Raw genomic sequence first — 26,231 nt, 5'->3', positions numbered from 1 at the left:
ATGTGATCTTGGTTTACTACAGTGTGCCATTCTGAGTCATTCCTTCAATAGCGTTTGAATTCATACATGCGCAAAACAATGTAAAAGGGACATATCAGTCGTTACAATTTTCTTTCTCTTTGTATTTTTATATCAATATGGCACAAGGTTATCCTATTCAAATCAATGTGATAAACGAGTTAGGTCAAAAGTAATCTAAAAGTAATCTAAAAGTAGTCAGATTATATTACCTTAAATGTGTAATGTAATGGATTATATCACTAATTAAAATTTTCGCCATGTAATTTGGAATCAGTAACTGATTACAGTTTGTAAGTAATCTTTGCAGCACTGCTTGTTGGCTGGGATTCTGCATTTCATGCAACAATTTTTACAGCCACACTTTCTTGAAAACACTGTATTCCTCATGGCATCTTTCATTTCAGTTTGTTTTGCAGTTTGGAAAAACCATCACATGCGCACTGTGACCAACTACTTTATCGTGAACCTGTCCTTCGCAGACATCCTAGTCACAATCACATGTCTTCCTGCAAGTCTTGTGGTGGACATTACAGAAACCTGGTTCTTGGGACAGACCCTGTGCAAGATACTACCTTACTTACAGGTAAGGAAACGGATAATGTAAGGACTTTTATCAATTAATTTGCCACTATATTTTCATAGGAAGCCATTATGCATCTAAATACAGTTTCAAATGTTTTGATACATTTGTGAATTATGATATGTTTGATCTTGCACATCTGCAACTTCTGACGCATCAGTAGAACTAACACAGATTCTACTGCTCAAGGCTGCTTGCACTTTTTGTAAGTTATTGCTTTGCTTCGCCGTCAATAAATCACGTAAACAGCTTAAGCTCTTTGAAAGGGTTTATTTAAAAATTTTTTTTTTTTTGCTTTTTTGAGATTGAGATGCACTGCCATAAATTACATGCTTGTCCAACACCATTTGATGGAACTGATGGAGTTCCTGAATGACAACATGCTCTTCTGGTAATTTTTAAGGAACACAATTACTCAACCTTCTGTCTTGGAAGGACCTAATGGATCATCTGTAATATTTCAGCTGACATACCCTTCACAGTTTGAAAGCTACAAGTACTGTTGTTTCTTCTATATCCCTGATGGGCATAGTAATCTTCCCTTGTTGGATAACTGAATATTAATGAGAGTTTTGAAGTTATCAAGACTGAAGAAGCAGCTGTGAGCCATGGCTGCAGCTCCTTCAAGTGTTGGCATATGCCTGAATAACATAAGCTGTTTCCAATCACATTCATGCCTTTTGACCCTCAAATAGAGTCATGTTTGATTGATGCCAGTATAATGTAGGATTGATTCAAATGCATCCCAGACACTTAAGCTCAAACTTCTTCAAGCTGACATTTAGAGTAAAGCCAGAACATCAAAATAGTTGCAATGCAGATGCATTCAGACATATGCAGTGTGGAGCACTTCAAAAAGCATATCTGTTGGAAATTGAACAATTTGCACAGAACACACGCATTGAAAATCGAGCGATAATCATGTCATCGTCCTGTTGTTTTTTAAACAGGGTACTGCTCTTTTAGAAATGGAATTTCTACAATACAATCCACATTTATATTGACTGAAAGTGGATATCAGTGAGTTTCAATCTGATCCAATCTGGAATGCTTCATCTACATCAGTGCAATACATGCATGCATTCATTGTTTTTTCTCTTCTTGTTTTTATTGGGAGTGTCTGGTGTCCACTCCTTAAAGGGGGAGCTCTGTAACTTGTTCCCTGTTTTAATTATTATTAATAATATTTATTATTATGATTTACTTTGATTGGGTTCTTAAAACTTCCTCTCAATTATAAAGAGGTTTGATTCCGTAAAGTCCAGCTACAAAAACAAAATAAAATACTTGCTAATATTAGTAGTAACTGTAATATTAGTGAAGATTAAATATTTTATTTATTTACTTGCGACCACTAACCGATAATACTACGAACATGCAAATGCGTCATTCAATTATTGAAATATCAACTTAAATTCTCTATGTCAACTAATTATTTCACAGCTACATTTTGGGGCAAAAACAACATTCGTTGGGTCATGCTTGTTCCACAGTAGAAATTGTTCACGCTATTTATTAATTTGTTCCCTCGTTTTAGTTCAAATGTGACCACGTTATATTAATACGTTTCCTCGTTTTAGGTAAACCAGAGCCACAGTACCTTCCACAGTATGGAAATTGATATTGAGGATATAGTTAAAACCTATACAAACTAAAATTTCTTAGAAAGCATGTTTTATTTTAAACATTTCAATTAGAGAAAGGGAACAAATAAAGAAATGATTTCTAATGATTCGTTTTTCACTTCACAAGTTATTGGACATAGCAAATCTGCAAAGTCTGCAAGTTTTTAAATTATTTAAAATTCATCCCTAAGTTCACTTAATCATGGTATTTTGATAAAATAAAACGGTTACACTTTATTTTAAGGTGTCATTGTTACAGTACAACTACATATTTAAGTAATATTTAGCAACTACATGTCCTTACTATAGGGTTAGGGTAGGATTAGGGTTTGGTTGAAGGTTAGTTGCATGCAATTATGCATGATTTATTGTTATTACTATGGTAAGTACATGTAACATATGTAACATGTAAGTGTTACCAATAAAGCTATTAAATTGTGAGATTGATATTTCATCTAATATAACAATTAGCATATGACAGTGTACAGAATAGCAGGAATTACTTTCTTACATAATTATATTACTCAGTACTTAAATGTATAATTATAATGTAACAAGGACACCTTCAAATAATGTGTAACCGTTCTTTGTCTGGTCATAATTCTTGCTTCACACTGTGGTTTGTGGGTCTCCATCTCCTGTCTATTGCTTTCTAGACGATCTCTGTGTCGGTCTCGGTCCTGACTCTGAGCTGCATTGCCCAGGATCGCTGGTACGCTATCTGCCACCCGCTGAAGTTCAAGAGCACTGCCAAAAGAGCCCGCAAGAGTATCGTTCTGATCTGGCTGGTCTCCTGCGTGATCATGATTCCTCAAGCTATAGTCATGGAGTGCAGCAGTCTTCTGCCAGAGCTGACCAACAAAACCAGTCTGTTCACCGTATGTGATGAACACTGGGCAGGTACGAGATCTTCTGCTACTTCACCGTCTCCTCTCACTAGGGCTATAAATCATTTTAAACAGGCCATTTATTGTTGCTATGGGAGCACAGAGAGGTAGTAAGGCTTAATCGAGTATTGACTGCAACCTCAAGAACATAGTAAATGGCTGTTTTATGGCTAAAATTGTGTTCTCGTCACAACAGTGTTCAATTAACCCTCTGGAATTTGAGGCATTTTTTGACATGACAGTTCTTTCACCGCCTCGGGCCCAATTCCCTTGCCCTTATCCAGGTCTTTAAGCAGAAAATGGTGTAATTCATCTAATTTACTTTTTCTATGAACCTCCTGCTCCCCTCGAGAGCTGACTGTGCATTCTCAGCTTCTAAACAAACTGCACAAATGGAGACGCACACTTGCTGAATTGTTTGCTCACCATCCCATTTTTATTTCTTATTTTGACAAAAAACAATGCAAACAATTTCACAAATAACGCTTCCTGAAGACAAACAAGCTAATGATGTCTAATGCGGCACCATTTTATAGTCATAATGGCGCACCATTTCACGTCTTGTGACTGCCGTTGGCCAATAGAATTGCCGTGATTTCACACATGCTTCAGAGACTGAATGACATGGATTTAGTCATACTTCTTTTGAGAATAATCCTTTTTATGGCCTTTTATGTGAATAAAGTAGTAATATTATCAGAATAAAGTTTTGAATATAAAAAATATGCTGTGTACAATACAGCATGATTTGTTCAGTAATTCCAGGTAACAGTCCAGCCGAACCCCCCTTTGTGTCTAATCATTAGTTATTCTTTGTATTCATAGAATTTGTGATTATATCACATCCTCTTTTACGTTTCAGCTCAACATACTGTTGTGAATAATGAACTCCTCATACTGGCAGTTGTTAGTGGGATTTATCAGTAATGTTTCAGTATATTCTCCTTTCAGTTTTTTAAATGGAAATTTGTCAAAAGCGGAAGCCCAAAGGCACATTTCCCCCCTTTTTCTCCCAGTTTCCCAAATGTTCCGTACTGCGTGTTGTTGGAGTCAACGTTAATCAGACTCAAACTGGATTCAAACGTTTACAGTGCTGCGTGGCGTATTCCCTTACAAAGATTAAATCTGTCTGCATTGATCGTTCCCTTGCTGAGCAAAAAGACACTTTGAGAGATGAGAAGACATGAAAGGCAGAGCGCGGCCCCCTGATGAGAGACGTGGGCCGTCCTCCCCGATGAGTCTCACAATGGCCCCGATGAGTCAGAGATCCAGCAGTGAAAGCAGCCCGTGTGAGGAGGTGAGGGCCCAGCGGATGAGGACTGGGTCAAACACTAATCTCCCTGGTGCCAGGCAATTTGTTGAATGAGAAAATCACATTAAATCAATATAGAACAAATAGAATTTCACATCACCAGGTCAGGATTTCATTGCAAGATTTGCTGTCACACAACAAAACAAATGAGGTCTAAATGCAGGTTACTAAACAAATATATGCCAATTTAAATTGGGGAATAGAACAAATTCCCACTAAACATTGGACGTCGGATAGACGTGCAGATCATGTCTATATTGGGTCCGTCGGTCCATGACCAATTCTGGACATCTATTCGACGTCCAAACTAGGTCCACTATTTGGACGTCCAACCATGACCCAACTTGGACGTCATATAGACGTTCAACATTGGACCTTTGAACTGGGTAATTTTTTTCGACGTCCAAACTAGGTCCACTATTTGGACGTCCAACCATGACCCAACTTGGACGTCATATAGACGTTCAACATTGGACCTTTGAACTGGGTAATTTTTTTCGACGTCCAAACTAGGTCCACTATTTGGACGTCCAACCATGACCCAACTTGGACGTCATATTGACGTTCAACATTGGACCTTTGAACTGGGTGATTTTTTTCGACGTCCAAACTAGGTCCACTATTTGGACGTCCAACCATGACCCAACTTGGACGTCATATTGACGTTCAACATTGGACCTTTGAACTGGGTGATTTTTTTCGACGTCCAAACTAGGTCCACTATTTGGACGTCCAACCATGACCCAACTTGGACGTCATATTGACGTTCAACATTGGACCTTTGAACTGGGTAATTTTTTTCGACGTCCAAACTAGGTCCACTATTTGGACGTCCAACCATGACCCAACTTGGACGTCATATTGACGTTCAACATTGGACCTTTGAACTGGGTGATTTTTTTCGACGTCCAAACTAGGTCCACTATTTGGACGTCCAACCATGACCCAACTTGGACGTCATATTGACGTTCAACATTGGACCTTTGAACTGGGTGATTTTTTTCGACGTCCAAACTAGGTCCACTATTTGGACGTCCAACCATGACCCAACTTGGACGTCATATTTACGTTCAACATTGGACCTGAACTGGGTAATTTTTTGGACGTCTATGACAGGTGCAGGAAATTTACATGATTATTATAATTTTTTTAATTTACAAATGAAGAGCTCTTTTCCAAAACGCGAGTTTGTCGTGTCATTTTGCTGTGTAATGAACCTATTCACTGCTCCATCCACGTTTCCAAATCGCTATATTTAAAATGTAATATATTTTTAAAATATTTAAAATATTATATTTAAAATATTTTAAATGTACTACAAGATGCTCGTGATCCAAGCGCCGAACCTATTTTTAGCCTAAACGCAATAATCATAAATTACATCACTCTCTCTGTAGCTCAAACAGTAGAGCGTTGGCACGTGGAGCAGATGATCACGAGTTCGAGTCCCAGGTAAAGCAAGGTGTGTGTGTGTGTGTGTGTGTGTGTGTGTGTGTGTGTGTGTGTGTGTGTGTGTGTGTGTGTGTGTGTGTGTGTGTGTGTGTGTGTGTGTGTGTGTGTGTGTGTGTGTGTAAGAAGCCGCAGTTTTGTTTGAGAGCACTGAGCGCGATTTATTGTAAACAAACTTTTGTGGATGGACGTCGAAAAATGACGTGCGGAAGACGTCGAAAAAAGACGTCGCCTGGCGTTACAAAACAACCCCTTCAATGGACCAAATTTGGACGTCCAAAAATTACATGAAAATGACGTCACTACGACGTCACATTGCGCAGTGGGTTAGGTAAAGAGATAAATTACATCATATAGGGGTGAGCAGGGCACAACCTAACATGGGGTTAGTTGTAACACACTTGTTTTAAATACTTCTACACATGCCAGTTAGATGAAACTTAGTGTATTTACTAGTTGCCATTTCAACACTATATAGAGAAAAAAAAAATTCGCCAAAAATCTGAAATCTTTGGGAGATATCACTGAACATTTATTTAATCATAGCAAAAGTACATTTATTTTACTTTTACTAGCCGGGTTTAAACCCCAGTTGTGCAGGCGGGGCATGTTGTCACACTGTGTTACAATGAGCCCCTATTAGAACTACGATATTCTATTCTATACTTAATGAATTCTATTAAGAAACCATGAGAAAAAGTCTGAGAGTCAATGTTCCGAAATTATTCATTATTATCGTGTTTTGCGGTGTTTGTTTTCAAAAAATGCCATTATTTTATATGAAAAAAGTTAATAATTGTGTTTTATTGAGAACATATTTTGTTTTATATAGTAAAATAGTTTGTCTTGTATACTTGTTTGATTAGATCAGAAAACATTTTAATCTGTCATATGGTTATGTTACAATGAATCCCAGCTATGGGGCATGTTGTCACATTTCACTTCCATTCTTTTGGAGTAAATCAAGAAAAAGGTATACACTGTATTAATGAAACAAAACCACATAATTGTACTAGACATGTGTGAAATGAATGCTGGTAAAAATAAATACTCTGAACCCTAAGTAGGTTTACACACACTGAGAAAGTCAAAAAGCATTAGGTTGTGCCCTCATGTTTTTCTAAACCCATAGGACTTTGGTTAATCTTCAAAAGACAAATTAAGATACTTTTAAGGATATTTGAATTTATAATTCTTTTGTAAAATAAATCCCTTTCTGAGCTGATATGCGATGGGAAGAAGGAGAAGAATGAGTTTGGTAAAAGGCGGATTTGAACTCGGATCGGTTGCACCAATAGCTAACGCCATCCACCTTACTGTCCACACCACTGCATCTGTTATCAGTGGATTTTGATTGGCTCAATCAGACAGTGGTGGGCGGAGTCAGTGTAAAAACCAAAGGACCTTCAATTTCAATTGGTGTAAATAGACATTTACATTTATACTATTATATAAATAGTATATTTTTAATGAAACCTGAGAGGTTTCTGTCCCTCCATTGAAACAGCAGGTAACCAAAATTTCCTAAATCCATATTAAATGCATGGATTAATCCAAGTATTGTGAATAGATATGATTGCTTTATGTGATTATTTAATTTAGGCTTTTATTTACATCTACACAATACCACATTTCAAACAAATATGGTAAAGAAAATTGTGCATGCATCGCGTTCTCACAAGTGTCACATTCTTCAACTTTTATATTAAAACATGGAGAAATGACACGCGTATTTCACTTTTAAGTTAAGTTTTATGAAAGTATTATAATGCATGCCCTGAGGCTTCTTGCTGTGCTTAATATATTACATAACGTTGATCAATATATATATATACATATAAATCAAAGTTAACATCATTGCATACACCATTTTAAAATAAACATTTTTTCAGATCAAAGATTCCAATTTTGATTTCAGCTCATTGTATATTCCATAGCACTATAAATATGAGATTAAAGTGAAATCAAAAGTGGATCTCAGAAGTAAACATCTCGCCAACATTAAATCTTAAAAGTATCTTAAAAGAGAGTCTTCTCAATAATTCTCGAATATTTTGATGCTCCGTCACTTTTTTGGAACAGCTCTCCGCAGGCCGTACAGAATTACATCTGTCGTGAAGCTGACAGAATAACAACCAAAGCTATTTTTGGCCCTTTGTGAAGTCGTGCAGCAGGCCATGGGCTTGGGTTCAGCCACAGGTGTTTGAGCAAATCACTGCGCTCAGAGAACATGCCAGTCACAATCAATTCAGTCGGATTTGCTAAAGTGTCTGGTTGTCATTTCTTGCCACTTTATATCATTCTCCCTAGGGCTGCCAAACATCACAGTGATAAATCCCAGCTCTGCTAAATATTACAAACCTGGGCTGTCAATCTAAACGGCATGAGATGCTTTTGAAGAATAAATCACTCTCCACCAGATGTGTGATGAAGTGGGAAGAGTAATTTGGTGATAAGACTCTTAACTCCTCCTGCTTCCACAGCACACACACAGGACATGTAAATTCAGCGAGCCTATTCTCAGATATAACCACAGTGTCTCAAGAGTCTAACGGGCGTTTCTGTGACAATGGGGAGACGATTCAAAACACATTTCTGTCTCCATTAAATTATTGTTGTAATCATATGTTATTAATCATACTCATTTGTTGCTTTTCCTGGAAATGAGAAATGTGTGTCTATGAATGCCACATTTCTTCTAGCTGTCATTGCTGCAAAATCCCACGCCTTCCCTTGTGATTTGTCGCTTAAGTTCATGCGTTTGATTTTATTAGATAGATTTTTTAGATAGTGCTAAAGCTGGAGTGGAAATCAAGCTTAGTTCTTAGATCTTTGTTTATTTCCAAATGGTTTATGCATAGATTTGAAGTAAAAATCGAGCGCAGGAAATAGTATTTATTTATACTCACCCTTCTTTCTTTCGTAGAACACAAAAGAAGACATTTCTAATACTGTTTTGTTTTACGTACAGTTACAGTGAATGGGGAATGAGGTTTTCAGAACTATAAATGTGTCGCCATAACCCCTTTATTCGGAGTATTAAGGCCATTGCACACCGAGTCCGAAATTCGCATCCGAATTTTTCGGACGTTAAAAAATAAATACGACCTCACGTTATGTCAATCACGCTTGCACACTGCCTCCGAAACTTTCGTCCGTAATAAAAATAATCGGATTGGGTTCGATTTTCTGCGTTTTTCGCATCCACAGGCAGCGTTTTGAGAGGATTTTTGACTATTCAGAGCCACCATACAAGCAAACGACAACATCCAGAATGGCGTCTGACAAGTTTATACACTTGGTCTCGCAGCACAAAGCACTGTATGATAAACAAAATGCAGATTACAAAAACACTGAATATAAAGACAGATTGTGGCAGATGATTCTCGATCGTATTAGAAAAGGAACCACTCCTTTCAATTTGATCGAAATTTCGGATCGATTAAGGTGTGATTGAGCAGCCAATTCGAATACTATAATGTATTATTTGGTTAAAAAACGTAGGCTACAGCTGTTCTGTCTGCCCAGTGCTTCCGCCGGCTGGCCGGCCGTGTGTGTGTGTGTGTGTGTGTGTGTGTGTCTGTTCAGGATGGATTGGTTCACGATAATTGGTAGTCTTCTTTTTAAAATGTGGCTCCAGTGTCGCTAGCAAATCGTCAAACTGTTCCACTGACATTCTGAAGTAAATTTTAAATCGCTCGGGATAATTTCGTAACTCCTTAATTAGGAGGTGAAACTCTCCTTCCTCTCGTCGCAAAGTCAGAATTGGATGGACTAATATTTCCTCTTTCTTTTCTTTTTAAGAAGAGACAGGGCAACAAAATCATCCTCACTGCTTGACGAATCCATTTTGTATTGTTTGCGTTTTTTCCGCAAATGTGTAAAAAATACGCATCGGACTCAGTGTGCAAGGTTTCTGTGCGTGACGAATTTTTAGGCTGACGAACATGAAAAAACGCATACGAAAAATTCGGACTCAGTGTGCAATGGCCTTTATTCTCTGCTCTGATTGGTCAGATTGGCCCAGTCTGGTGATTGGTCACCAACAGCACGTGTCAGAAACAAAATGTCTGTTAATTTCAGCTTTTCTTCAGCGCTTAATACACAGTAGGCGCGTTTCCATTACAGATTTGTGCAAAACTTTTGCGATTTTTTTCTAAATGTCGACAAAAAACTATTGCGAAATGACGGCGTTTCCATTAACCGATGTTATGTGACTAAAACTTCATTTTTTCATCTCGCGATCAGTAAAATCATTCCAAAATGGAGGTTTATGTACTAATTAAGTTGGATCTAAGTACCCTTATACTTGTGAGCGGCACATATGAGATGTTTCTCCCTCAGATCTGCTTCGAGGTCTTAGTTGCGGCATTTAGAATCCATTATTGCTGTAATTATTTTGTCTTATATGAATTCTTAAGAACCCTGTCTCGTATTCTGTCCAAACACACCGCGTCATCTACGTCAGCTGACCTGTAAATGCGCAAAAACTGTTTCCATTGCAGTTTTGCAAAATATTTCTTTTTCGAATTGCCTGAAAAACCACCTCATGCGAACGTAAAACGTGTTTCCATTAAGCGTATTTTCAATTCGCGCAATTTGAAGGGTAATGGAAACGCAGCTAGTGATACGAACAGGAATGATGGCGTCGGTTTTTCCGTATCTCACTGAGTCTCATCCTTTTGAAGTGCAGCAAAGTGGTGCAGAAAATGTCGTCTTCTCGACATGAACAACATGACAGTGTTTGAGGGCGGAGCAAAAAAGATGCTGTTCGCAGGCAGCCAATGAAGACCAGAGGCTGGCATTATGCAAATGTGTTACATTGTTACATAGGTTTGTAACAGGAAGTGAGACTGGAGTTATTGCCGACTCGTTTCGGCAGTTCAGAATCGATACTTACTTTTAGGAGACAATAACTTTATTTGTCGTGCACTTTGATCTTTGAAACTTTACAGACCTTTTACATTCTCAAACAGCAGCTCTATTACACACTAAAGGTAAAGGTAATGTCTGAAGAAAAGCATAATGGGGAACATTAAGTTCACTGAAAATATGTGGAGGTTGTTAACTTTCCCCAAACATTTTCAGTAATAATTCATGTTTTACCTTCCAGTGATTAAGGTACAATATATATAAATATATATTTCTTCTTTTTTTTTTTCAGTTTGAAAGCCTCAGGTCCCATGGATGATCAAAGGATCCCATTTATATCAAAGGAACACGAAACATAAAATCTCTTCTGCTCTGACTTGAATTAATGTAATTCATATATTCATATCCATACTGTAAAATACATCACGAAGGCCTTTGTCAATGGAAATGAGTGTGCCTTTTCACATTTAAGCAATGGATGAAATTAGGTTTAATTGAGGAACATTATATTGAAATGAAAAAAATATATATATTGAAAACAAGTCCATAAGAAATCCATTTGAAAAGGTTTAATAAGGTCTTGCAACACTCAATTAGTAGAATGTTCAAGAAAGGGGAAGTGATTAAGTATAAGTGGAAATAATGGATGCTCATTGGTCAGTACAGCATTCCTGCTGAGATAAAATGTCCATCAATGCCTAAAAACTCCATTTACTTTATCTAAAAACTCCCTTCTGCTTTTACTGACAGAATGCCATGTGCAACTGACTGATTCTGCAATTGATTCTCTCTTCTACAGATGAAATCTACCCTAAAGTGTACCACACCTGCTTCTTTATTGTCACTTATTTTGCTCCATTATGTTTGATGGTCCTGGCGTACATTCAGATCTGTCATAAACTCTGGTGTCAACAGGTATGTACGCATTCTTGACTTGTTAACATCATAGCTCAACAGCTTTTGAACTGTTTATAAATGACAGCATTTTTCTGTATATTCTGTAAGTGTAGTGAGCTGCATAATTTTAACCATATTAACAGTAAAAACACTGTAAAATCACAGAAATGTCCTGTTAGATATATTACAGTTTTTGGTTACGCTTTATTTTAAGGTGTCCTTGTTACAGTGTAATTATACATGTAAGTACTGAGTAATATTAATCAAGTACATGTACTTACTAAAAGGTTAGGATTAGGTCTGCTGTAGGGTTAGTTGCATGTAATTATGCAGAATACATGTAACAAATGTAACAATGACCCTGTAAAATAAAGTGTCACCCAGTTTTCCTCCCCGTATACAGTAAGGGAACTTATTATTAACCAATTACCCAGCTAACAGGGAACGCTCTCAGAACTTCCCCAACGTTCTGTCAAGATTTTCTCAAAGTTATGAACAAACGTTCTCCCAGTAACGTTAATAGAACGCTTGTTCAAGGTCATCTGGTCTATGTTCTCAAAACTTAAAGGGACTATGTGTAGCTTTTTAGGTATTTTATTATCTAAAATCAATATTTTTATTAATAAATATGCCCTCAATGGTGTACAAATACCTATGCCAATGATCAGACTAATCCTCGTAAACGAAGAATTTATTATCTTTATATACATAGGACGGGTAGGTCCACGGAGGCTTCCATGTAGTTCCGCCATCTTGAAAAAGTATAATAGCAGAGATGGACAAAAAGTACTAGGCCAACGCGTTTCCGTTCAGAACCAGCGTCACGTGACTGAAGCCAGCAGAAGCGGAGGAGCAGAGCAGAGAGAGGCGCTTGTCACTGCCGCGGCAAGTTTAAAAGGCTGCACTGTACGGTTATTTATACACCGTTCATTCATACATATGAGTCACAGGATGAGTCCTCGTCATCGAAAAAGTCCAAAATAGACCGTAAAAGGAAACGTGACCGGAGATTACAAAAACAAGGGTTAATGTCGGGATAGCTAATGCAGGAGAAAGCTTTCAAAAGAGACCCTGAAGTTGCCTGCTTTCTTCTCGACAGGTAAGTCAATGTTACGGTCTTAATTACAAGCTTTTTTTTCATTGCTTGGTTGTGTACTTTACTATATAGACAGTAGAACATTTATAGTTAAAAGTTAAACAGGCTCTTTGATGAATAGCAGCTATTGAGTAAAGTAGAGAAGGCTCTGATGATGATGATGATGATGATGACTAACAGTGCACGTACTTCAAAAAATATAACGAGTAAAGAAGGCATTACTACTAATTACCATAGTTAATGTTTTTCACAGTCAGTAATTCATACTGTAACGTTCTTTTTTTCGTTGTTTCAAGTTTTAGTTTGTTTTAAATAAACCTGTTCACCCGAAGAAAAACCTCGAAGTGCTATTATAAGACATCCTGTCATAGCTTTTTGGTACATAACGGCTACCGCAGATGCAATGCACATTTGAAACAGTGAGGCGCTGGAGAGCATTATTCGTTTGAATGCAAAATACAATTTTACCACTAGATGGGAGAAATTCCTACACACAGTCCCTTTAAGCACAAAAACATTCCCTAAACATTATTCATGGAACAATTATTATTTAATTTTTATCTAATGTTTCAGATGTTCAGAAAACTATCAAAAGTAACATTTCGATAATGTTTGTGAAATGAAATGTTCCCTCAATGTAAAAACTGGTCGTTTTGACCGTTCAGAGAACACTCGTTTTCATGACGTAAGCGATTATCACACTCTGTACGATTTATTATAGTCCTTTACGATTGTTGCTTGTCAGACTGTACGAACATGATCATCGCTGTAAGTCATGTCACACTGTAAGATCTCAGTTGTCATCAATGTCAGACCGTAAGACAGTCGAGATTTACATCATCATGCATGACACGTACGTTCACAGTTCGGTGACGGTGAGCTGCGTTACACACGGGATTGAAATGCTGGCTACAAAGAAATCTCTAACGTTCATTCTGGTCATGGCTTGTCTTGAAAAACAAAGACAATTTGACAGTCATCGTAGGAGAAGTCACACTGCTGGACTGTGAACCAAATCTTCTGACTGCCAGAAATTCAGGTCAAATTTAGTCATTAATTGGAGCAACGATCAAAGAATTCAGATTTTAGCCTAGGATCAGAGGAATCTTTTAGGGTTTGCAAATATCGTCAAATCATGGCCGGTATGCACCTGCAAAGCTAGCAAAAACAATCTTAGAACGTATTTCTGTTGGCTGGGTAACAGGTTTTTACTGTAGCATTTTTACAGTTAAAATGAGACTTATTCTCCATCCCTGAGCAGATTCCCGGGACGTCGTCGGTGCTTCAGAGGAAGTGGAAGTCTCTGCAGTGTTCAGCTCACGCCGTGGGCTCGGGAGAATCGGTGAAGGTGAGAACCAGCACCGTCTCAGCGGAGATCAAACAGGTGAAAGCCCGCCGGAAGACGGCCCGCATGCTGATGGTGGTGCTGTTTGTGTTCGCGCTCTGTTACCTGCCCATCAGTGTCCTCAACATCATGAAGAGGTAAGAGCCGACACACTACGCCTAACGCCTCCTCGGTCTCTGTGTGTGACGCTCACTACGGCTCTCAAGAACACGTCTGGCTGACAAAGTTAAAAAACAGGACATTATATTTCACATAATGACAATGAAGCTTATTTTTAGGACCATTAAAGTTTTCTTTTTTATCGTGATGTTATTCTAATACCAATTAATGGCTTTTTGAGAGGGTTTCTTGTGATTCTCATTATTCTCAACTGTGATCCACTTTTTTTAAATACCTTTTTAGATCAGCATATAAAAGGCACACTATCATGAGTTAAAAATACCTAATTTAACTAATAATATATTTATCGTTTGGGTCACACTTTATATTAGGTGTCTTTACTATGTACTTCCATCAACAAAATAATAATAATAATAATATTTTTTACATACAAAGTACCTATTGTGTTGATGTATTGTAAAACACTTGTGCTGCTATTGAGCTGATACAGGTAAGGTTAGGACAGGGTTGCTGGTATGGGTATAGCTTTAAGGGTTTAAGGGTGGGTTAAGATGTAAGGAAAGGTCAAAAGTAGAATTATAGATGCATTTACAGCTTTTAAATATAAGTACAGTGAAAAACATGCGTGGACTCAATAAGTGCACTGTATCAAATTATTCATTTAAATGTTGGTACATTGTAGTTAAAGACACTTAATATAAAATTCATTGTTGATCATGAAAATAATGTCAAAATGAATGGATGGATGGATGGATTATCCTAAAATTGGCTTCATTTTCTTTATGCAAATGATTTTTCTTTGTCCTTTTAATTTTGGGAAAAAATTTGCCCTAGGCATGTTCTTGTGAGATTCACTCCTCTACACTTTGGTTAGAAAGTGTTTGAAAAACAAATATGTATGTATGTATATATATATATATATATATATATATATATATATATATATGACTTAACTCTGTAGGATGATGTGTATCATGCCTTGCAAAGTTTGGCATTTGGTTAACTCAACAGTAAACATTATGTCATCGTAAAAAAAAAAAAAAAAGATATATATATATATAAAATGTCTTATGGTAGTATAATACAATGTTATGAGTAATGTGAGCCGTTGTTAAAGGCATGAGACAGACTGCTGAGATTATATCTGTTAATTATGCGGCCCTTTGTAGTCGGAGTTCTGTTCAAACCAAGAATCTGTAATGAATTTTCCTCTAGTAATGTTTTAGCAGTAATTCAAAAAAATGATAAAGCTCTTCGAGTCTCACTGTTAATTGTAACTAGATTTTTGGATTGAAGAAAAAGTAATTAGCACTTATCTATCAAGTGTTCACCAGGGCTTTGCTATGTGGTTGTCAGATGTGTGATCAGCATGATTCTCTCAGATAATCAAATATAATATTTGTTTAGCCACATGTAGTCACTCAATATAAATAATCTTTTAATCAAAAAAAAAAAAAAGAAAAAAGAAATGCTCAAGAGAATCCCAGCAGAATACAAATGAAAACCACAACTTAAAGGCGATAACCAACAGAGACAGAGAAGTAGAAGGCTTTTATCACAGGGTGTATTTTGCGATACTGATGTATTTTGAATTTATGCAATATTTATGCTAAGAAATTGATTTGAAATTATTTTATAGCATTTTATAAAGTCCAGTGACACATAACTCAATCTCAGCTTTGCGTTCTGATCAACCAGTTGGTGTTTGTTCAGCAATAATGACATAATGCAAACTATCTTGTTTATTACACGTCTACTTTGAGTCAGCTGAATTAGTTGAGTTCAAATGTTTTATTTTGTAGATAAGTCCGTTAAACTAAGTATTTTCCCCTAACTAGTTTAAGCTGCTTTACAGACTGCATGTGTTTAGCTGAAATGAAGGCTGAAATTAAATACATTTAATAAATTGTTAAAATAAAATATGCTTCTTGTAAGGTTTGTTAGAGGAGAGTCCCACTGTATTTAAAATATGTGCTTTATTTATTCAAAATGTTTTGTTTTTGATAGTTGCATTATGTTTACATGGAAGTTTGTTTCCGCCACAGAATAGAACATTTTAAAAGATAATTGCGACTTTTTATTTCTCAGAATTTCGAGATATAAAGTTAGAATTGCGTGATATAAATTCAGAATTGCGAGAAATAAACTCACAATTGCATGTTATAGTCCAATTTCAAGAGAAAAAATACTGACTTTTCTCACAATTTCTTCCACAACTTTACTAACTTTATAACACACAATTGCGACTTTATATAATGCAATTCTGACTTTATAACACACAATTACGACTTTATATCACGCAATTCTGACTTTATAACTCGCAATTGCGACTTTATAACACACAGTTGCGACTTTATATAATGCAATTCTGTCTTTAAGACACAATATGCGACTTCATCATCAAGCAATTCTGATTAAAAAAGTCAGAATTGTGAGATGTAAACTCGCAATTGTGAGGAAAAAAAGCCTGAATTGTGAGATAAAAAGTCGCAATCCCCTTTTTCTTTTTTTATTCTGTGGCGGAAACGAGCTTTCCATACGTTTATGTCTATCTGTTATCCGCAGAGTATTTGGCGTTTTCAAGAACACAGACAACAGAGAGACTGTCTACGCCTGGTTCACCTTCTCACACTGGCTGATATACGCCAACAGTGCCGCCAATCCAATCATCTACAATTTCCTCAGCGGTGAGTCTTTAACACGTTCAGCTACATCAGAGGTCTCCACGTCTGGTTCTGGAGACTCACCGTCACGTCTTCCTTCTTTACACACCAGATTCAAATCCTCATCTTGTTAGCAGAGAGCTGGCGTGTCACATCAGAGATATATTCAGTCTAGATGACCCGAGTTCAGAAGCACTGCGCTGTATGCGTTTCCTCCCTCTGCTGGTCACATTCAGGCATTACACCTGTCATTCCCTTCACTGCCTGCAAACACACACAAGACTTCAAAGCTTTGAGATGCTGTTCGCCCTCCGGAAACATCCTGTACCTTTTCATTCATAACGAGCACACTAATTATTTCTTCAGCAGCACTGAAATATTCTCTTTGTGCCGCTCTGATAACGGAGTACTCATTACCTGGTCACCAACTGAAAATAAATTAATCCGTTTAATTTTACCAGTCACCTTGGGACCAACATTTTTATTTTGGATTTTGAAAGGTCTAAAAAGAGCATTTGATGTTTTTAAAAAGCAGAATATAAAATACACTGCCAGAAAAAAAAAAGTGCAAAAATTGTATATTTAAGTCATCACTCATGCACACATGAGTTAACATACCTTGAATGTGATTCAAGGCCCGATATAGCTAATCAGAGCTTTCCTTCTTCACTTAGAGGTAAAAAGAAGTTGGAAATATAATATAAGCATAACATCCAGACGCTGCTGAAAGTGACGTTTAGATGAATATGTAAATATGTGCTCCGCTTTCCTCTCGATAACAACATAAACACACAACAAAACTGACAGCGATGAGGAAACATCAGTTCATAAATCCTCTGATCATAGAGATGTGAATATGTTTACAGCAGCTCCATCATATCCACAGATGTTAGTTTGATAGTTTGAATATGAAGTATATTTGAGACTACAGACTATATAGATCTGGCAATGTGAAAAATCTGTCTACAGGCTTTCATAGACAACCTAGAAAGTCAGGGAAGGTCTCGTCTTTACAAGCTGTTCACACGATGGCGATAAAAAAAAGTGATTAATACGGTATATTAAATTCTTACATATATCCCCTTTTTAATTTTAATTAATTGTTAGTTCATGTCAGCTGAGGTCCATAAATAATATCAACAGATACATGTATTAGCACATGCTGTAATTAACATTAGATAATAAATGCTTTAGAATAATGTATCAATGTTAGTTCAACAAACGGAACCTTATTTAACCCTCATGTGGTGTTCAAAACCCTATAACACCTGTGGTGTTCCCGGTCAAAAATGACAGGCCCATAAAAAAAAAGCTTATAAATCACTCATTATACCATATTTTCACCCAATCTTGGATTCAATCTTTTTGTCAACTTGTTCTCTTTCAATTAGGACTGGTTTTATATTTCTGTTTGCATCTGATTAATCATGGGCCTCATTTATCTGAGAGTAGGCATCTCATTTTTTGAGTAAAAAACAAATAATTTATGAGTAAATTTGGAAATATGAAAAAAAAAAATGAAAAAAATGGCTACTGTTGATCACACTAGTCTACTCTAATATTTCACCAGGAATTTTGTTTTGAAACTTTTGTTTTGTAAAAAATATGGCACATAGTCACACTTGTGGTGTTCCCGGTCAAAATTGACCGGCCTATAAAAAATAGCTTATAAATCACGCATTATACCATATTTTCACCCAATCTTGGATTCAATCTTTTTGTCCACTTGTTCTCTTTCAATTAGGTCTGGTTTTATATTTATATTTGCATCTGATTATTCATAGGCCTCATTTATTTGATAGTAGGCATTTTTCTCAATATTGCCAAAATTATTAACAAATAATGCTTTTTTCACTCAAAAACTGAGGTGCATAAGCTCGGATAAATGACTCCTACAATTAAACTGTTTGAAAATTGAATACAAAACCAGTCCTAATTGAAAGGAAACAAGTTGATAAAAAGATTGAATCCAGTTTTTGGGGATAATATAGCATAACGAGGGATTTATAAGCTATTTTGTGTAGGCCTGTCATTTTTGACCGGGAACACCATAAGTGTGACAAGGTGAAAAAAAAAAAAAAAAAAATTTGGACAAGTTGTTATAGTCTCTGTGAACAAAGTCACTAAGTTTCAGTTCAATGCGATAACATTAACTAGTATTTTCAGGAAAAAGAAAATCTTCTCCAGTCAAAAATGACATGAACACCACATGAGGGTTAAATCAGATCCTGTTTTCTCGCAGGTAAATTTCGAGAGGAGTTTAAAGCGGCGTTCATCTGTCATTGCTCCGGTGGAGACGAGGCACCGAAGGAGAGAGTCAGAGCGAGAACCAGTACAGACAGCCGCAAATCCCTGTCTACGCAAGTCCACAACTTCGACAACATCTCCAGGATCTCTGACCAGGCTGTGTAGATCAGTGTGGGAAGGGTTTTCTGGGAGAATCCTGTGGGAGCCACTTCACCAGTCACGACCACCAGACCAGAAGAACGGTATGTTTCGACCTGCGAGGCTTATGGGTGGAAGGATTGAATGGACATAATAACCTCAGTGAATTACACACACTTTCTGAAAATGACATTGTGTCTTGCGTAAGCGCACATGAACCTTCAGTGCAATTTATATTTTTACCCTGTGAACCAAGAGGTTATTTTTCAGCTCACTGCTCGAATGGACGCGCAGACACAGGTGAAAATAATGACATGTCTCTGAAACACAGTGAGACTGCGATCAACTCAAGACTGGAAGACAATGATGATAGAAGGGAAGAAAATATGTTCAGTGTTAAAATAATATTTCCTTTCCGATCTAATGCAGAGAGATGATGGTAAGCGATCTGTGGGTACAGTTCTCTGAAACACCGCTCTGTTTGTTTGAGCATCAAATTATTCGGGTTTGAAAACAAACATTATTTTTGCATGCATAAACCGCTTCAAGTACTTTTGAACCAAATTGATGTATATTTATTTTTATTACATGTTTAAACAATTTACAGTTTGACATTTGTAATGTTTCTCTGAGAATGCTGTTTTGTGTTATGTTTTTATCTTTTCAGGAACAGCTCGCTCTCTCGGTAACACTTTACAATAAGGTTTCATTTGTAAGTTAACTACATTAGTTAACATGAACTAACATGAATTAAAGGTATAGCAGAGGATTTTCCCGAATTTTAGAAAAGAACCGCCTTCTCCACTTTTTGAAAAAATGCACATGCGCAACACTCTACCTGCTCCCGAGAGGGAACGCCTATTAAACGTGTGCACGAGAGAGCATGCACGAGCTAATCATAGCTTACATTAACTTTTACTAGCAGTGATTTCTCCAAATAGCATGCCAAACTTTACCTGTCAAGTAGAAACTTCACGACTGAGGCATCAGTGGGAAGCCCAACCTGTGTTTTGAGCGCACGCCAGCGTGTGAATCGTGTGCACGAGCACGTACGACGGCCTTACGTAAACATATCGCCAGAATGATTGACACTTAGGAGGACCAATAGTCTTGATGATCCACCTGGAAAAAGAAAATCCTCCGCTATACCTTTAATATTTATTAATAATGTAAATTTCAACAGTTAACATAAGTTAATACACTAACATGAACAAACAACACAACATTATTTGTATTAACTCACATTAACAAAAGATTAATAAATGATGCAAAAAAAATGCTAATTGATTGCTAATGCATCAACTAATGAGACCTTATTGTAAAGTGTTACCGTTTACTCTAATTTGATCCCACTTGGGTATTAAAACAAATAAAACATGAAGAAAACATTCTGAATGTTCACTTTAGTGTGCATTTCACAAGTGTTTGCAGATAAGTCTGTTTTATTTCTGATGATAAGCATCTCTGTTGTGTGTTTTAGAACGTTTATTTCTATGGAGCTGTTTTGACGTTTTGCACAGTCCAGCAGTAATTATTTGCTCTGAGTGTTTGCTTTGTTGGATCAGGAAGCCTGGAGCTCTAACTGTTTATTTGACTATTATTAGTTTGATGATTACAGAGTCGTAAAGCGGGACAATGGCACAACAATGCCTCTTTGTTCAAGTGTGACAGATGTCACGAGAACCAACAGGTGAACAGCAGAGAACTACTTACTGCATGATGTTGCTGATGTCTCTCAGGTGCTTGCTTTGAGATCCTGTGTTATCTATTAAAAGTGTGTACTTGCTGCTACTTATAAGTACTTTAAGTAAATGCTTTGAGTGTGTTAATGTGTTTGAAATTATGTTTGTAGATAAAGATTCCAATTTTACTTAAATACACTACTAAGCCATTCGTCATTATCTTTTTGTTAGCACATAAGTGAATCTCACACATGCTGACTTTTAAACGTCTTTGGGCTGAACAATGTGAATTACTTTGGTCTATGTTTGCACAATCCAAAAATAAAGAAGTAAACAATAACAACTCTTAAGTAATTGTGTATGTTTTGCCAGCAGTAACTAGCATTGAAATATATGATGGTTTGAGCTGGCACTTCTGGGTGCCCCTAACCTGTTCTGTCTAGTCTGCACCTGTTCTCGTTAGTCCCTGATTAGTTTACCTTTCTCCACCTGTGTCTAGTTAGTGTCCTCATTTCCTCCTGTGTATTTATACTCCCTGTTCTGTTCAGTCCCTTGTCGGTTCTCGTTAATGTTAGATGTGGTTGTGTATGTCCCTCCTGAACTCATCAAGTAAAGTTTGTGTTTAACCCGGATCTCCGTCTTGTGCCTTCAACTACCACCACACCGTTACAGTCTGGTCATGTTTGTCATTAAATGTACTATTTTATTATTTTTTTTACATCAAAATAGATTAAATACATCATCAGGTAGACTCAATACATCATCAATCCTCCTTCCGAAACATGTTTTTGTCTTAATTGCGACTTTTTATCTCGCAATTCTGACTTTATTTTTCGCAAATGTGGGTTTACATCCCGCAATTCTGACTTAATATCTCGCAATTCAAATTCTGTCAGGACCACTACCGTCAAATATGATTGACAATTAGCATACAGTTTGGATTGTCAGTATGGGTCCGTTCTGGGTGAGAACTCCCTAGCATGGATAAGAGCAGGGAGAGCAGCAATAAACCCCCAAAACAAAACCATATGCCAATATCCCCCAAACCCAACTGACAGCGCAATCTGGATGCTTTTGTAGTTACCTGAGTAAGCCAAGGCAACAAGCATGTTGCCAATACCTGAAAAGCTTAAGCAACAGCATGCTACCAACAATACCAGAAAGCCTTAAGCAACAAGTATGCTGCCCTTACCTAGATGACCAAAACGAGTATGTTGCCAATACCCACATAAGCCATTGCAACAAGCATGTTGTCAATACCCGAAATGCTTAGCAGTAAACATGCATATTGCAATGAATGACATACCACCTGAAATGAAGAAGTGAAAATTGAGATATCAAAATGAATCAACTGCTTGCTTGTTGTATATTCACAGTCCAGTTCCAGTTTCTTTGAGTGACGCCTGTGAGCTAAAGATGAGAGATGGAGATTTCCTTTTTCATTGGAAATAAGTACTGAAGTACACAATACTGAAGTAATCCTGGTGGAGACTTCCGGTTCACACAGAATTAGCAACACATGTCATTAATATAGCTGGATGGTTTAATGTAACAAGTGTGATGCTGATGCTTGGATATATTTAGTCACAAATATGTAGGTTTGAATAAATTCCAATCACTAGACAAGTTATTTGTTGACATGTACTGCGTACACAGTCACCTGTCAATGACGTCATAACCTTGTTATACTTGGTTGTAGTTTACTTCTGTTGAAACCAAGAGCACCTTTTTTGTTATTTATTTTTTACACACTACCCCCACCACGACTGAGGCTGATAGAATAGTTACATCCTGATGTTAGCATCATATGTTGAGCACTATAGATCCAATCTTATGGGGGAAGCATCACCCCAAGCTGGAGCAAGCAAGGACACATTGCATCAAGCGTGTTAGATAAGTTAGATAAGCCCAAGCCACACGTATAGCATTAGCAACAAGCATGTTGCACAATACCCTGATAGCTTTTAGCAATGAATATTAAAAAGGACTTCGCTTAGCTTTGTGAAGACTTTCAGAGATGAATGGAGAATGAATCACGTTGAGTCCTGTGTCAATAATGCAGCGATGCGAGCAGCAATGCAGACTGAGGTCACTTCCAAATCAGGCAACTTATGATCAATGCGGCAAATCTCGTGTTCAAGTTTAAGATGAATCTGAGGTGAAATCCTTGTGGGGATCGAATTCCTCTTGCTAAATTCCAGATTGCACAATTCCTTGTGAGATGATGTTGTTTGCCTGCCGAATTTCGTCATTTAATTAGCTCCTGAGAAACGCGATAGCTGCTGTTAAAACTGAAGGAGCTTATATATGTATACAGTGATTGGCATCGTATTCCTATAGGTAGAGCAGGGGTTTTCAAATTGGGTGAATGTGAGCCTCCCCTTAGAGTAGGTAAGGACAGCCGAGCCCCCCTTCCCCAAAATCCCCAAAAAAGTCCGCCTGCCCTAGCCCACACACGCCTCTGCAGTAAATGCCATCTTTTGTGTGTTCCAGGCAATGATGAGTTTGATCAAATGTAAATAATATTTTATTTACACAACTTTCTTAAAAGTGCATTCATAAACGATTCTTTGCAACAGCAAATAATTTCCAACTTCATGCAGGCCTAATTGAGGCTACTTTATAATCACTGAACATCAGTAGGCCTAACCACAAGTCAACTAAACATGCTTAACATGTGCAATCGGTGCCAAAGCTACCACCGACGACACCTGATGGCTGAAATCGGCACGGTGTGCCTGGGCTTTAAGCGCACATTTGAAGGAGATGCACATCATCTCGAACAAAATCAGCAGTGGTGGAAAGAGTACTGAAAAAACATACTCAGGTAAAAGTAGGCTACCATTACATGTCAAAATAATGTAGTAAAAGTAAAGGAGTAAAAAGTACTTGTCCAAAAAACTACTTGAGTAAGAGTAAAAGAGTAGCTTATTTAAAAGTACTCATGAGTAGTGAGTAGTGAGTACTGAGCTGCAGATTCTACCCCCTGATAATAAACACTGTGCACTACAATTTATATATTAAATGAGAATCACAAAAATTATCAGATTACCTCACCTAATGAACTGAAAAGGGCTAAGATAGTAGGCTAACACTAATTACACTGTAATTCCATGCCATTAAATATGTTACAATCTAAACGTAAATGCACATTGTTGTAGAAGGATGGCATCATCCCTTACATTTTACACGGCTACATTTACTCACATTGTAATGCTGATAATATCATTTGTAAGGAAAATTGTGCATTAAATAGGCAAGTTATATCCGGGAAACTTTTACAAAAGAAACAAACAAACACACACGCACACGCACACACACACACACAAATGCATGTCTCTTTGTAGTCTCGGCGATGCTGTTTTATCAGCAGCATCCACACACAAAAAAACAGTTGAACATGAAAAACGTTTTTGCACAAGTGGACTTGACAAATGAGGACGGATAGTATGAAATGGATCAATAAAAAAACATTAAAAAAAACCAGCTGTAGTTTATTAACGAACTGTAGTCACGCACTGACAGAAACGCAGAGTTAACGCCATGGTTCATAAGGTACACTGATACTGAAGCTGGCTGCATGGCGAGCGCGAGACGCGGCAGTGCACAGATCGTGACGCGCGTCTCTCTATAACGTTAATGAGATTGTGAAGTAAATAGGAGCGGGAATTCACCGCATTATGAACTCGTCACGCAATACTACGTGGGAACGGACTGCGAAAGCGTGGGCACGGTTTATGAATTTGTGAAAAAACTGAAGGAACGGTTAACAAGTCTGAGAGCGCGGATTAGAAACTCGTGGGTACGGTTTATTAATCCGTGGGCATGATTTGTTAAACCGAGAGAACAGTTTGAGAATTCGTGAGTAGGCTATAATGTTTATAAACTGCCACGGATCGTTTTTTTACTCACACAGGTGACTTCCCGGGCTCCGTATCCTCCCTTAATGCTGACTTCTGTTGACTTGGGACAAGGAAACGACGCATTTTAAGGCTAATACTCGCACACACAATTACTGATATCAATAGAGCTGCATAGTTATTTTTTCTTTGCGTGTCGCGCCTCCCCTGTGGCTCTTTGGCACCCCCCAGGGGAGGCGCGCCTCACCTATTGAAAACCGCTGAGGTAGAGGATCAGCTGAGAGTCACTGATGCGAGCTTGACTAACATGACCTGCCAGAACTGACGCTACACTTGATATGTGAGATAAAAAGTCGCAACTATCTTTTAAATTGTTTTATTCCATGGCAGAAACAAGCTTCCATAATGGTAGGCCTATTATAGAAATGTTGACATGGAGCCGCTAAATCTCCAACCTCCAGAGAATCCCCCGTTTATAACAAACGCCGAACAGAGGAGAGACTACTGGAGAAAAGAGAATGAGACAGAACTAGTAATAAAACAAGAATCAACATCAGCTTGACTTTTCAGAGATGGAGAACTGAGATATTTGGGAGATGATTATGTGTTTATTACTCAGCAGTGGAGTAAGGTATTTTTTTGAACAGATAAATTGCCATATGTAGATCTCTAACTAGTTATTGTAGAGCATTATCTATTGTAAAGATCATTTCATTATGGTTGTTGTTACGCTGTGGTGGAATTTATTTTCAAGGAATTTATTTTCATCTATTAATGGGTAAAACTACAGTAACGTTTCCAGCTATCAGCTTGAGATCCTTTCCATCCAAATTTGTTATACTTCTTAGGGTTAGGGTTAGGGTTAGGGTTAGGGTTAGCGTAAGGTGAGCCTAGTAGTGAATGTTTTATGAGCAGTAGGATAACCACATTCATCTGCAGTCACACAGAGACGAAGCACAACCAAAACAGTGTTCTTCTGCAAAATGAATGCTGTTTTGAATTTTAAAGGGGACCTATTATGCAAAATTCACTTTTACATGTTGTTTTAACACTGATGTGTGTCCACAGTGTGTGTAAACGACCAGCATATAATGCTAAAAGTCCAACCACTTTTTTATATTCTCCATAAATCAGAAGCAGTGTCTGAAAATACGCTGTTCTAGATTTCCCCCTACTGTTATGTCACAGTAAGAACAAGCTCCGCCCACGACTGCTGATAATCTGCCCTATTAGCATAGACACGGCCCTGAGTGAGCCGCACATAGTCCGCCATGTTGATATCCTCGCTATTCAAATGTTCTGTTTTTGGATGTACCAATGAACATAAGAGTCTCCATAGACTCACTGAGGAAACGGTGATCTCCTTATTCTCTGGCTCTGTATCATACTACAGTTCCCACATGAGCACCTGGACAACAATTTATAAAGGCTGTAAAG

General features: G+C 37.5%; 1 protein-coding gene across 1 annotated transcript in view; it reads left to right on the top strand.

Moving 5' to 3' along the window:
* hcrtr2 (hypocretin (orexin) receptor 2) overlaps positions 1-19,573 on the top strand; it is a gene marked incomplete at its 5' end in the record, with an annotated part of 48,417 nt that extends 28,844 nt beyond the window's left edge. The window contains 6 exons of the mRNA XM_084391268.1: positions 426-604; positions 2,883-3,126; positions 11,546-11,661; positions 14,001-14,221; positions 16,770-16,891; positions 19,110-19,573. Coding sequence (XP_084247394.1) covers positions 426-604; positions 2,883-3,126; positions 11,546-11,661; positions 14,001-14,221; positions 16,770-16,891; positions 19,110-19,279 — 1,052 coding nt within the window. The 3' untranslated portion in view covers positions 19,280-19,573. The remainder of the gene's footprint in view (positions 1-425; positions 605-2,882; positions 3,127-11,545; positions 11,662-14,000; positions 14,222-16,769; positions 16,892-19,109) is intronic.
* Between the last annotated feature and the right edge of the window lie 6,658 nt (positions 19,574-26,231).

The sequence above is a fragment of the Rutilus rutilus genome (assembly GCF_951802725.1).
Source record: "Rutilus rutilus genome assembly, chromosome: 20".
NCBI classification, from domain to species: domain Eukaryota; kingdom Metazoa; phylum Chordata; class Actinopteri; order Cypriniformes; family Leuciscidae; genus Rutilus; species Rutilus rutilus.
This window is presented reverse-complemented; position numbering and strand designations above follow the sequence as displayed.